The following is a 13640-nucleotide window of genomic DNA, read 5'->3' as shown; positions in this document are numbered from 1 at the left end:
CCTCCCGCCTAGTTCCCGGGCTCCGCTCGAGTCCCTCCCGCCCCGGCTCCGTCCCCGCCCCCAGGATTCGCTTGGCGCCGTTCGCACCGCCCCCGCCCGGGGCCCGATCCCAGCTCGGTCTCCGGCTCTGGCCTCTCCGATCCGCCGCCGCCACCGCGAGCGAGCACGTACGCACGTCCTGCGTCGCTTCCCAGCTACCCCTGGGCTCCGCCCCCCCCCCCCGCCAGGGCCGCGCACGCCTGCGCGTCCTCGCGTAGCTCGTTGCGGTCGGCCGGTTGGAGCAGAGGAGCTACTAGGGGCGGAAGTTCATGGGGCGGGGAGAGAGTCGCCGGGGATTACCGGGCAGAGCTGCCCCACCTAATGTCCTTCCGTTCAGTTCAGTCGCTCAGTCGTGTCCGACTCTTTGCGACCCCATGAATCGCAGCACGCCAGGCCTCCCTGTCCATCACCAACTCCCGGAGTTCACTCAGACTCATGTCCATCGAGTCAGTGATGCCATCCAGCCATCTCATCCTCTGTCGTCCCCTTCTCCGGCCCCCAATCCCTCCCAGCATCAGGGTCTTTTCCAATGAGTCAACTCTACGCATGAGGTGGACAGAGTATTGGCGTTTCAGCTTTAGCATCAGTCCTTCCAATGAACACCCAGGACTGATCTCCTTTAGGATGGACTGGTTGGATTTCCTTGCAGTCCAAGGGACTCTCAAAAGTCTTCTCCAACACCACAGTTCAAAGGCATCAATTCTTCGGCGTTCAGCTTTCTTCACAGTCCAACTCTCATATTCATACATGACCACTGGAAAAACCATACCCTTGACTAGACGAACCTTTGTTGGCAAAGTGATGTCTCTGCTTTTCAATATGCTGTCTAGGTTGGTCATAACTTTCCTTCCCAGGAGTAAGGGTCTTTTAATGTAGGTGGTGTGTCCTTCCGTAGTTTTCCTCAATCTTTTACCTATTTCATGAGACTTCTGTGTCTTGTTTTGTTAGGTTTGAAGGTTGAAAAGAAGGGCTTGTCGTTTACGGGATGTCGCCACTCTGCTAAGCTTTGAGGCTTGTGATGCGGTGTGATTCTCGAGCATAGCCTCTAAATATTCAGTTCTTAAAAAGCAGTTCGCAACCTAACCACAGCAAAGAGGGCTCCCACCTTTCCTCTTGAACAAAAGCTATGCGCTTTTGGGAGAGGGGCGGGGCATCGCCTTGGAGGTAAGGTTTGAAAAATGGGGTGATGGAGAATCAAGTGCCAAAGAAGGGAAAATTTGAGAACTTTATGTTACATACTTACACATAATATATGAGAAGTGTAAATTTACTGAATTAAAAAATAAAAAGGAAAAAGAAGGAGGCGTTGAGAAAAACTAGGTGAGTTAAAGACGCTATAGAAGGAATTGAGTAATGATAAGGGAAATGAAAAAAATAACCTGAGGATAACTATATTCAAGTAAAGAAATATCAGAGGGGAGCCAGGATGGAAGATAATCAGATGGAGCTTACATCAGTTGGCCAGAAATAGTTTAGAAAAAGTTCCTAAAATAGATGAGGAAGGATAATTAAGAGGTGAGGAGGAAGTGTAGTTCACTTCCTCTTCCATGAACACTTTCCCTTATTCATGCAACAACTATTTACTAAGTGTCCACTCTCTGTGTTCAGCATTGTGTCAGGTGTAACCCTCTTGTTCTTCAGAGCTCCATAGTCTAATGGAAGAGAAAGACCTCTCTTCCATAAAATAATGGCAGCCTTGTGACAAGAGCTGTTATGAACAGTGGTGTCCTGGTCACTGTAGGAAAGCTGTAGACTAGACCCTAGCTTGAGGGAAAAAAGAGTTATAAATGCATGTCTAGGTTTCCTAGAGGAGATGACATCTGAACCAACTGTTGAAAAGTGAATTGGAGAAGACCGGGCAGAGAAAATACAAAGGTCTAGAGACAAAGTAGAACGAAGCACTTAAACAGAATTGGAGTCCTGGCTTTCAAGAGAGGAACTATCAGAAGAGAGGTTGTTAAAACTAGGTTCAGATTTTACAGGGCCTTGTATGTCATTCTGAGTTTAACTGTAATCCCATAGAAGATGGGGAAGTTTGAAGGACATTAAGCAAGTGATAAAGCTACATTTGGATTTAGGAAGGTAACTCTGGCAGACTAAGGTAACTCTGGAAAACTAATTGCCCTGAGAGTTTGGAGACCCCTTAAGAGGCATCTGAAATAATCTAGGTGAACAAATTCTGAGCGCTTGAAATAAGGCAGTGATAATAAGAAGTGGAGATAAGGGGAAGAATCTGAGATATTTAAGAACTTTTAGGGAATTCCCTGCCAATCCAGTGGTTAGGACTTTGCACCTTCACTGCCAAAGGCCCAAGTTCAATCCCTGGTCAGGGAACCAAGATCCTGCAAGCTGCCCAGCACAGCGCCCCGCCCCCCCCAAAAGAGAATTTATAGCCCTTTCCATCACATAGCACTGTAATTTACCTGTCTTGTCTGCAAGCATAGACGAGCGCTGGCTTTATGGACAGGACTTTGTGTTCATCCTCAGCGTCCACTCAGTGACTGGCAGAGTTGCTCTTGGTGAGGGCTGGCAGATGAGTTTGGAAATGAAATACTAGAGGGAGCAATATGAAGAAGTCAGAGGAAACGAGTATGTCTAGGAGAGTGTTGCGAGGAAAAAAGTGAAATGCAGGAAGTCCGTAAGGCAGAGTGGATAAGAGGAAGCTCAAAAGACATTCCCCATCTCTTCCCAATTTCTCGCCCTCGCAAGCCGCACGAGCTACAGCCAGCGTCCGGTTTTCCCGCCAGTTGCGGGAGGCTCCGCCTCCCTGGCGCTCAGTGGATAAAAGCCCTTCAGCCCTAGACCACACCCTCTCTGTTGGCTCCGGCAGCGTTTCCCCTCCTTCTCTTCCTATACTTGGAGGACGGCCCATATTGGCTAAGCCGCGCCTACTTCAGTGTCCCTCTCATTACGGACTACATTGGTCCCGCCTCTTTCCGAGATGGCTCTCGGTCGACCCCGCCTCCGCCCGCCCTGCCCAGCCTCCGTTCAGCTGTCGCCAGGGGGCGCAGCGCGACCCGCCCGCCGCCCTCGGAGGAGTCTGTCGCACACACCCCCTCCGCCCGGCTCTCTGGCAGTTCCCAGCCGACTACGCCTCCGCTCCGAGCCCGCCCGGCTGCTCCCGCTCCGACTCCGGGAGGGGTCGGGAGGTCCCGAATGGCCGCAGCAGGGTCTAGGAGGCCAAACGTGTAAGCTGACGGGCGTCATGGAGGCGGAGCAGCGGCCAACGACTGGGGCCAACGAGGGGGCGACCCCTGGGTTGGAGGCTGAGCCTCCTGCTGCCCCGGCGTCTACAACCACAGCCTCGGGTCCAGTCCCTGGGTCCAGGCCCGGGCCCGAGCCCAAGAGGAGGCAGCTCGGGACCCTGCTCCAGCCCACGGTCAACAAGTTCTCCCTTCGCGTGTTCGGCAGCCACAAAGCAGTGGAAATCGAGCAGGAGCGGGTCAAGTCAGCGGGGGCCTGGATCATCCACCCGTACAGCGACTTCCGGTACTGGGGGTCCGGCAGGGTGGGCAGGGGACACAGCTCCCACCCCCAAGGCCGCGACACGGGAGCCGGGCCCGCCCCACCCTCCACGGACACTTCATTTCCGGCCCAGGGGTCCCCTGGTGGGCCGACAGAGTCACTTCCCCCAACCTAATTCTTGGGTGAAGGATCCCCAGCCGGAGGTTCTCGGTGACTTTTCAGGCTAGGGGCGCTGGAAGAGACAAGCGGACACCAGAGACCTGGGTTTCCCATTTCAAAAACCCGACACCCCACCTGGACCAAGGGGAATATTGGAATTAGGGACTGCTGTCTCCTCCAGTTCTGCTTGCTGGGGATCTGGGAAATTTTGTCATGTTCCGAAACTCAGGGTCAGCCTAAAGGAGAAACCGAGCTGTCCCCACTGTCCCCATTTCTACCCCCAGTACCTGGCTAGTTCAGCAGGGCAGGCTACCAAAAAAAAAAAAAAAAAAAAATAGGGATGCCAGGGGAGAAAGGGAGTGTCCGGACAGCAGCTCTGATCGCTGTCCCTGGTGCTGAAGACGGGATTCGGCGGGTTAGGGCCTGGACTCAGAGTGATTTGAGGCAGCAACAGAGGGGCACCAGTCCACTGCCCATGTGACCACCGCCCAGGTGACTACCAGAGAGAAGGGATGAAGAGTGGGGGTGGGGCTATTCCATAGTCCCCATCAGGCTGTACCTCTACATCAAGGTCGCTAGGGGAAGAGAGCAACCCTGTCCTTGGAGGAAATGAAGGACAGCTTTTGGATGAGGCAAGGATATGTGCAAATCACCTATCCTGGGGAGCTAAATGAGCAGAGAGGATGAGGTGTGAATCGGGAGCCTGGAAACACCATTGGAAACCTAGACGTCATTTTAATCCACAGACATACACACTCCCTTAATGTTCTTTCTCTCATTGTTCCGTTCACTCCTCTCTTTTTTACTGTCTCAATATCACCCTACTAGTGCACCTTTTCTAGTCTGCTGTGCATCTCCCTCCTCCTCCCCATTTCACCCTCAAATGTATCCCCATAAACCATGTATCCCCATTATTATTGTGCTTCTTCTCCATCCTCTCTCCTGTATCACCCGCCAGGCTTGTGACTCCCTGTGAGTCAGGCTGTGAAGATGCTCTATGGCAAGGCAAACCCTCTTTCCCTCTCCTCTCCCAGCTTACAGTACAGGATTTCTCCAGTGGCCAGGAAAGAGAAGAGGAGATCCAGGGTTTGCTGTTGATTGAAATCACACAGGGCTTCCTGGAGGCCTGGACTTGAGGACCACCAAGCTTCATTCAGGGGCTGAAAGGATTGATTTTTTTTCAGTCAGAGTCAGAAGGGGCTGGGTCCTCAGTTGATGCTGCAACTAGGTGTGTCCTGAAATTGAAACTGCCATATCTAGTTGGGATCTTCAGATTGTCCAATGATCTTTGAATGACCTCTTCTTTTCACAGCTTCCACACAGCAATATGGCTCTCCCCGACCATGCCCTTGCCTGGGTGCAACCAAAGTCTCAGTGGGCACAGGGAGGTTAGGGGAGGAAAGGAGTGCAGAGCTTCAAGCTTTGCTGTCTCAGGATCTGCTGTGGAGCTTCTCTGTATGTGCAGCCCTGCCAAAGTGCTCTGAAGAGGGGAGGGGTACATCTGAAAAGCTAGTTCAAACAGGAGGCAGGACAGACCATCCCCACTCTGGGAAACAGATCCCAGCAGAAAAACAGGAACCATGAGCCCAACTGTGTTGGGAAGGAGAGTTGGGGTTGGGAAAGCTAGGGAAGGTTTTCAGTCCTAAACTAGGAATGGGCAGAGAGCTGGAGATGGGTAAAGCAGCAGTCTCTTCAGAATCCTTGGGATAAAGAGTAGGTGAGTCCTAACACCAACTAGTCTTGTACAACACTGTCCCATCCATCCACATTCATATCAGTGCATATTTTTTAACAGCCCTCTGAGATCAGCAAAGGATATTTATCTTTTTTTAACTTAAAAAATATTTAACAATAGTGACATAGATTATATACATATAATGAGGACATTACATATATGAACTATATAAAGAACATATATGCATATTAGGGGTATATTTAGAGGTATATATATTAATATAGTAGAGATATAGTAAATAGATAAGGCAGATATATATAAATAGTACAATATAGACCAGGGTGTATATATATATGTGTGTGTGTGTACACACACATATATTTGAAGGAGTAACTGAAAAACAGGCTCATATGTAATAACTGTCTAGGTCAAGAGAGACTACACTGGGGATACCCCAGAAGGCTCCTTGCTGCTCTCACATCCCTTTTCCAAACCCACTATTCTAACTTTTGTGGTACTTATTTCCTTACTTTTCTTTACAGTTTTACTACTTTTCTGTGAATCCCCTAAAAAATGCAGTTTAGTTTGATCTATTTTTGAACTTTGTATGTATGGAATCCTACAGTGTGTATCCTTTGGTTTCTTGACATTAAATCTGTGAGATTCATTCGTACTGTGGAATGTAGGCTGCAGTTGGGTGACTTCACAGTTGTATAATATTCCAGGGCATCAGTGTATTTGTCTACTGTGTTTATCTTATTAATCTACATTTTTCTACTGATGGATATTTGGATTATTTCCAGATTTAATGCCGTTATACCTGTATATATCTCCTGGAATCTTTCCCTTGAATGTGTATATACCTAGGAATAGAATTGCCAAGTTGCAGAGAATGCAAATGTTAGACTTTACTAGATAAATCCAAACTATTTTTCCAAGTGGTGGTCCCAGTTTACACTCCCATTAGCTGTAAATGGTCATCCCGTTGTTCTGTATCCTTGTCCACTTTTGGCTGAGACTATCTGCCCTTAGTTTAGTGACTGACTCTCACTGTGGTCTTACTTCCCATCCCACCCCTATCTTAGGTTTTACTGGGACCTGATCATGCTCCTGCTGATGGTGGGGAACCTCATTGTGCTACCTGTGGGCATCACCTTCTTCAAGGAAGAGAACTCTCCACCTTGGATTGTCTTCAACGTCCTCTCTGACACTTTCTTCCTGATGGATCTGGTGCTCAACTTCCGCACAGGCATCGTGGTAGAGGAGGGTGCTGAGATCCTGCTGGCACCGCGGGCCATCCGCACACGCTACTTGCGCACCTGGTTCCTGGTTGATCTCATCTCCTCTATTCCTGTGGATTACATCTTTCTGGTGGTGGAGCTGGAGCCACGACTGGATGCTGAGGTCTACAAAACAGCGCGGGCCCTGCGCATCGTGCGTTTCACCAAGATCCTCAGCCTGCTGCGGCTGCTCCGCCTCTCCCGCCTCATCCGCTACATACACCAGTGGGAGGAGGTGGGGTGGGGAGGTGGGCAGGGGGGGCTTGCAGACTCCTCCAGACAGCGATATGAGTGGGGCTCCTGGCAACTTTCTGGGGTGGGGCAGATGAGTGGGGCTTCCGAGGGAGGGGTGTCTCCAGTGTTAGTAGGGGAGAAACAGGGACAGAATGAGTGTTCAGGGGATGGGATTTGCAGGATGCAAGGATGGTGCTGCAGGAGAATGGAGCATAGTTGCTGGACAAACACTGAAGGGTTAGTTAGACTCCAAGAGGAAGGTATAGAAGAGGAGCTAATAATTGTAGAGCATGGGGAAGGCTGGGGTTTCAGCTTCAGGACAACAGCAGAGTTTAGTGGTTCAGAGTGTGAACTCTGCAGTCTTATTGCTTGTGGTCAGATCCCAATTTTACTGTTTACTATATGAGACCTGGTTTCCTTGTCTATAAAATGAAAATGTTAAACATATTTACATATGATAAGGTTATAAGAGTTAAAGGAGTTAATACCTGTAAAGCACCTAGTACCGTGCCTGGCACAGTAAGTTCTCAGTAGATTACCTATTATTATTATTGGAAGGGAAGAGAGCTTCTGGCACTCATCCTTTTATACGCCCTGGGGCTGTTACACTGCGAATTGCCCTCTCTCCGCCTTCCCAGGCTATACTTGGGCAGCTTGTGCAGTAGACCTTTTTGACTGAGTTTCTGCTGTGGCACTTGCTGTGATTTGGGGCACATGATTTGCATCAGTTTTCCTACCTATGGGATGAGAGCAGTAATACAGCCTCCTTTGTGTTAGCTATATATGTGGTTTTATAGCCACAGTCTTAACATTCATGGAGAGCAGGGCCAGAGAGAAATTTGAAGAGAGAATCTGCAAGGCCAGGCGTGGAAAATTCCTGGCAGGGAGAGGTTCCTGTCCACAACAGCCCCTCCTTGGACTCCTCAGATCTTTCACATGACCTATGACCTGGCCAGTGCTGTGGTTCGCATCTTCAACCTCATCGGAATGATGCTGCTGCTGTGTCACTGGGATGGCTGTCTGCAGTTCCTGGTCCCCATGCTGCAAGACTTTCCTCCTGACTGCTGGGTCTCCATCAGCCACATGGTGGTGAGAACTCCCTGCCGCTCAGCCTTTCCTGGGCCTTCCAAGGGCTCTTCTCTCTGAGCAGGAGGGGTAAACACAGGGGGCAAGTGGGAGATGGTGGAGAGATGACCATGAGCGGACAGAAGAGAGGAGGTGGGGAGGTGAGAGGAAAGAGGCCCAGAAGAAGTACTTGTATTGGAGGGAGCATATGGGGAAGGAAAGCTAGGGAGAAACTGCAGCTCCCATGCTATAAAAGAGGCCCCTTCTGCTTCAGGGCCCCCCAGAACCAAACCTAAGTGCCTCCCTTGGCAGGCAAGTTGAAGTAGAAGGGGGCAGAAGAAGGATTGAAAGAGAAAGTGGGGAGCGGGAGGAGAATGAGGTTCTGAGGGGTCTGTGCCCAGCTCTGACTCTGCCCCCCAGAACCACTCCTGGGGCCGCCAGTATTCCCACGCCCTGTTCAAGGCCATGAGCCACATGCTCTGCATTGGCTACGGGCAGCAGGCACCTGTAGGCATGCCCGACGTCTGGCTCACCATGCTCAGCATGATCGTGGGTGCCACGTGCTACGCCATGTTCATCGGTCATGCCACCGCCCTCATCCAGTCCCTGGACTCCTCGCGGCGTCAGTACCAGGAGAAGGTCAGCAGGGGCAGGAAAAGGGAGGGGAGGGGTGCTGGAGGCTGGGGAGCTCCACGTGCAGCCCACTCTGATGCGTCCCTGTTGGCTCTCTGGGTCCTGCCTTGCCCCGTACCCGTTTGTCCGTGTGTGTACCTTTCCTTTGTACCAATGCACCTGTCCTTGGACTCCTCCACGTCTGGGTTTTCCTGTGACTGTGCTGTGTCCTCCCTGCATCCACCCTTGCTCATCTATCCTTTTGTCTCCATGTTTCTACCCTCTGGGTGTGTCCCATGGCTGTGACCTTCCTCCACAACCTCCCCCACAACACTGTTCTGGCTCCACATCTGTCTCTGTGCTTTCTTGCCCGCTGGCCATCGGCTGGCTCTCCAGTACAAGCAGGTGGAGCAGTACATGTCCTTCCACAAGCTGCCGGCTGATACACGGCAGCGCATCCATGAGTACTATGAACACCGCTACCAGGGCAAGATGTTCGATGAGGAGAGCATCCTAGGCGAGCTGAGCGAGCCGCTGCGGGAGGTGGGGCTGGGCGGGGCCCTGGAGGGAGGCTCTTCAAGGACCTGGTCTTCTGGGACGACCTCTATTAGTCAGCTGGGGCCCCTACAGCAAGTGGGGCCTACAGAGGGCCCCATGGGAGTTCAGGCCTTTGGAGCACTTTCAGGAGTTACAGTCTTCCTTGATGATCTTTCAGGGGTGAAGTACACATGAGGAGGGGCTGCAGGAATCGCTGTTGGGGTGGGGTTGGGGTATGGTCCTGCAAGGGCTCATGGGAAAGCTCTGAGGGCAGGAGCTTAGAGATGGTCCCAGGCCGACTGAAGGATCCCCATCCTTTGGCAGATCATGACCCCAGGGGTGGGGCTTCTGGAGACAGATGAGCTCGATGGGGGCACCTCTGGGCAGGGAGCACAGCCTGCCTGACAGGCCCCTCCCCCGCCCAGGAGATCATTAACTTCACCTGCCGGGGCCTGGTGGCCCACATGCCGCTGTTTGCCCATGCTGACCCCAGCTTCGTCACGGCCGTGCTCACCAAGCTACGCTTTGAGGTCTTCCAGCCGGGGGACCTCGTGGTGCGTGAGGGCTCCGTGGGCAGGAAGATGTACTTCATCCAGCATGGGCTGCTCAGTGTGCTGGCACGTGGCGCCCGGGACACCCGCCTCACTGATGGATCCTACTTTGGGGGTCAGCAGGCCTCAGGGTGGGTGGGTGGGGGATCTGGAGCAGAGAAAGGAGGGCAGCTGCTCCCCTGGGTCTGGGTCTTCACCTGACTGTGCTCCAGGACCACAGAGTTCCAGCCCCTCCCCAGGCCTATTCAATTAGAATCTCTGGGTCTGGGGTTTAGAGTTCTGTAATTTTAAAGGCTTAAGAGATTCCCGTGCATGGTCAGGTTGAAAATGCCTGGGCCAGTGAGACCCAGGGATCCCACAAGATGAGGGAAAGATAGGAATAAAGCAGTGCTATCCCAGGGGCTGGAGCCTTGTGGCTCCCTGGGGGAATGACTTGGTGGGAGAATCAGGGACCCAGCCTGTGGCAGTTCCACAGTTCTCCTGGCTGCTGCCCAAAAGGGTTTGAGATTCATAATCTCTCAATCCCCAAATCACCCACCACCTTCCAGCATCCTCATTGTGTTGCCCTTCGCCCTTTGGCACTACTTTTCTCCTTCTGGGTTGCCTTGGTGTTCTTTCAAAGGGGAGGGAAGAGAGGGCACTGCCCTAGGCCTACCGCTTGGGCTAAAGCCGTGGAGGTGGGGTGGGAATTAAAGTGAAGTGGAATAACTAGGAGTGCAGCAGACCTGCCTGTTATCAGCTTTAATTTGGACAGAGGCAGGACAGTAATTATGTGGGAGAGTGAGGGTGCTTGGAGCACTCAGGGCCTCTGGGCGGGTGGGGAGTCATAAGTTGCTCCCATCTGGGGAGGAGTCTGAGGAATCTGGGTCAGTTGCTGCAGGCCCAGTGAGAGGGAGTTCTGCAGACAGTGATTCTGAAGGCCTCCTCCCAACTTTGTCAGAGATCTGCCTGCTGACTCGGGGCCGACGCACGGCCAGCGTGCGTGCAGACACCTACTGCCGCCTGTACTCACTCAGCGTGGACCATTTCAACGCCGTGCTCGAGGAGTTCCCTATGATGCGCCGGGCCTTCGAGACAGTGGCCATGGATCGGCTGCGCCGTATCGGTGAGGTCCAGGCTGCGCCCTCACCCTCGTCCATGGCAAGGAGTCCCCCGGATCCCAGGGCCCAGGCTCCAGTGCCTTGGCACACCCCAGGGGACCCGAGTCCCAGCAGATGCCCCCAGTAGGGCTCTCAACACACTGGCTCCCAGTCCCTATAACCCAGCATCTCTGAGCCCTGGAGACATTGCCCCCAGTTCCCATGCACTGAATCCTCCTTCCTTGAGTACCAGTCCCTGATCCTCACCATCTCTGATCCGTACTCTCATCCCCTAACCCTCTTCCTTCAACCCTCATCTCCCAATCTCCGTCTCCCAACTCCGTCTCCACACACTTGATCCCCATCCCCTACCTTCACCCTGCCAGTGTCCGTTGACTCCATCTTGTTACCCTCATTCTTTTGATAGCCAACCTTCATCTTGAATTCCTATCCTATCCTTAACTCCTTCCCCCTGGGATAATTTCTAGGCAAGAAGAATTCCATCCTGCAGCGGAAGCGCTCTGAGCCAAGTCCGGGCAGCAGTGGGGGCGTCATGGAGCAGCACCTGGTCCAACACGACAGGGATATGGCTCGCGGTGTTCGGGGCCTGGCGCCCAGCACAGGCGCTCGGCTCAGTGGAAAGCCGGCGCTCTGGGAGCCGCTGGTGCACGCACCCCTGCAAGCAGCTGCCGTGACCTCTAGTGTGGCCATTGCCTTGACACACCAGCGGGGCCCTCTTCCCCTCTCACCCGACTCTCCAGTCACCCTCCTTGCTCGCTCTGCTCGAAGATCAGCAGGAGCAGGCTCCCCAGCCTCCCCGCTGGTGCCTGCCCGAGCTGGCCCTCTAGCCCGGGGGCCTTGGGCATCCACCTCCCGCCTGCCGGCCCCGCCTGCTAGAACCCTCCATGCCAGCCTATCCCGGGCTGGGCGCTCACAGGTGTCACTGCTGGGGCCTCCCCCAGGAGGGGGTGGACGGCGACTAGGACCTCGGGGCCGCCCTCTCTCAGCCTCCCAACCTTCTCTGCCTCAGAGGGCAGCAGGTGATGGCTCTCCTGGGCGTAAGAGCTCAGGAAGTGAGCGCCTGCCCCCTTCAGGGCTCCTGACCAAGCCTCCAGGGACAGCCCAGCCCCCCAGGCTGCCAGTGCCTGAGCCAGCTACTCCCCGGGGCCCCCAGCTGTCTGCCAACATGTGAAACCTTTAGGTAAGCCCTTGGGTGCAGTAGCATACGCCTGAGGGCAGACACCTCTTGGGGACACCGAGGGGACCTGAAACACTGCCCTATGGGACTATCTCCCCTTAGTACCAAGAAGATGGTCTCTGTCCTCAGTTCAGGCACCCTGTAGCCTGACACCCATCCTAATCCATTCACCCAGTCATCAAAGGTTCTTAGCGCCTACCATGTTCAAGGCACTGTGCCAGGCGCTGTATGTCTCCACTGCCAAGTAGAAGTGACTCTGAGTCCTCTGATGAGGGTATTCCCCTAGCTATGGTCCTGCCAGGTGCAGGCCCAAGTCCATGAGCCCATCTTACTAAGCACAAGTACTTGCCATCACCATCACTGCCAAGTAACTAGATGTCTCTGTTTTCCTGTCCATGACCTTTCAGGTTCTGCCTGGCATGGTTAATCTTCCTGTCCAGCTAGCATAGCTGGGCACTGCCAACTACCCGTGCCCTCACTGATGTCAACAAATGTCTCAGGCCCCTGGTGTGGGCACCCAGCTTTACTGCCATGCGTGGACCCTCCCTGTCTATATCCCGAGTGGGAACACACCTCCTGCCGAGTTCCTTGTGCTTTCTGTCTCTGTGGTAGAACTACCTTTTTGTAAACTGGGAACCTTCTCCTTCCTGTGCCCTTGTCCGGGTGATGGCCCCCTTGAAGCTATGGGATTGCTGACACCCCCTTATTTAGTGTGCCAGTCTAGATCCCCCCAGGTAGGGGGCACGTGGCTGAATCCCTAGATGGAATTTTTTTCTTTCCTCCCTCCCTTATTTATTCATTTAATAGTTTATTCATTCATTTGCTAGTTTTAGTTATTATCAACTCGCTTTATTTATCCATTCCTTTATCCATCTCTGTCCTCCCCTCCTACCAGGGAAACAGGAACGGACAGGGCCCTCCAGTCCAGCTCTTGTGGTCTTGTGCAGCTACCATCAGCAGCAATACTTGAACACCCTCCCTATCTAGGTAGGACCTGGAAGGGCCACCTGAGACGGGGAGAAGGACTGTTCTTATTTTTAGTTCTTTTTCTTTCCTGTTGAGTTTGCTGTTGGTGCAGGAGCAAGGCGAGGGCCCGAGGTATCCAAGCCTAGGGAAGGGCAGGCTAGCCAGTACCTCTGCCTTCTCAGGGACAAGAGAATCCTGCAGCTCACCCCTCTGTCCCCACATCTACTCTCCAGCATCAAAGAATGTGGGGCCAGGACCCTAATGCTCCTTTTCTCCTAGGCAGGGAGTTCTGGGGTTCTGCGTGTATGGGAGAAGTTTTATATGGCTTCCAAATATCTGGGTTTAAAAAGAAAACAGAGACACTTGTTTTGGCTCCTGGTTTGTGTGTGGGAACAAAGTGGGCATTTCAGGGTGCAGAAGGAGGCCAGAAGACCTGACCCAGTAAAGCATGAGATGGGTGTGAGAGCAAATGGGCGTGGCCTGCAAGCCTCGAGGTGGTGAGACACTAACGAGGTGGGCCCGCCTGGCTCTGGTGCTCCCCAGCTTCCATGTCCCCTAGCTTCCAGTCACAATGAAGAAAGAGGTGACACTCTCCTTGGGAGATGATTTTTAAGATGAGATTTTGTGGAGACTGTGGCCATGATTACCTGCTCCCCTCCCCTCCACCCTCAGCTATGGGAAACCTGGGGGAATAGAATTAATAGTTGAGCTGGGATTAAAGGCTCAGAGCATCTTAGGGACCAGTTGAGAGCATTAGATGCAGGGAATGTACCAATGGTT

At 53.0% G+C, this 13640-nt stretch overlaps 1 protein-coding gene across 1 annotated transcript; it reads left to right on the top strand.

Moving 5' to 3' along the window:
- Nucleotides 1-3244: 3244 nt before the first annotated feature.
- HCN3 (hyperpolarization activated cyclic nucleotide gated potassium channel 3) lies at nucleotides 3245-11888 on the top strand. Its single transcript, XM_052637806.1, has 8 exons — nucleotides 3245-3528; nucleotides 6424-6853; nucleotides 7780-7941; nucleotides 8338-8556; nucleotides 8926-9072; nucleotides 9492-9732; nucleotides 10558-10722; nucleotides 11185-11888. Exons 1-8 carry the CDS (start codon nucleotides 3245-3247, stop codon nucleotides 11886-11888), a joined length of 2352 nt encoding a protein of 783 aa, XP_052493766.1.
- Nucleotides 11889-13640: the final 1752 nt, after the last annotated feature.

Source organism: Budorcas taxicolor, chromosome 3 (assembly GCF_023091745.1).
Source record: "Budorcas taxicolor isolate Tak-1 chromosome 3, Takin1.1, whole genome shotgun sequence".
NCBI classification, from domain to species: domain Eukaryota; kingdom Metazoa; phylum Chordata; class Mammalia; order Artiodactyla; family Bovidae; genus Budorcas; species Budorcas taxicolor.
Note: the sequence above shows the minus strand (reverse complement) of the source record. Positions and strands in the feature narration are given on the sequence as shown.

What these genes read in the sequence shown, in the direction of transcription:
- HCN3 (XM_052637806.1), top strand. Translation starts at nt 3,245, where the DNA reads ATGGAGGCGGAGCAGCGGCCAACGACTGGGGCCAACGAGGGGGCGACC. An exon ending in TCTCCATCAGCCACATGGTG is followed by an intron (nt 7,942 to 8,337) that starts GTGAGAACTCCC and finishes TCTGCCCCCCAG; the next exon opens with AACCACTCCTGGGGCCGCCA. An exon ending in TGATGGATCCTACTTTGGGG is followed by an intron (nt 9,733 to 10,557) that starts GTCAGCAGGCCT and finishes CAACTTTGTCAG; the next exon opens with AGATCTGCCTGCTGACTCGG.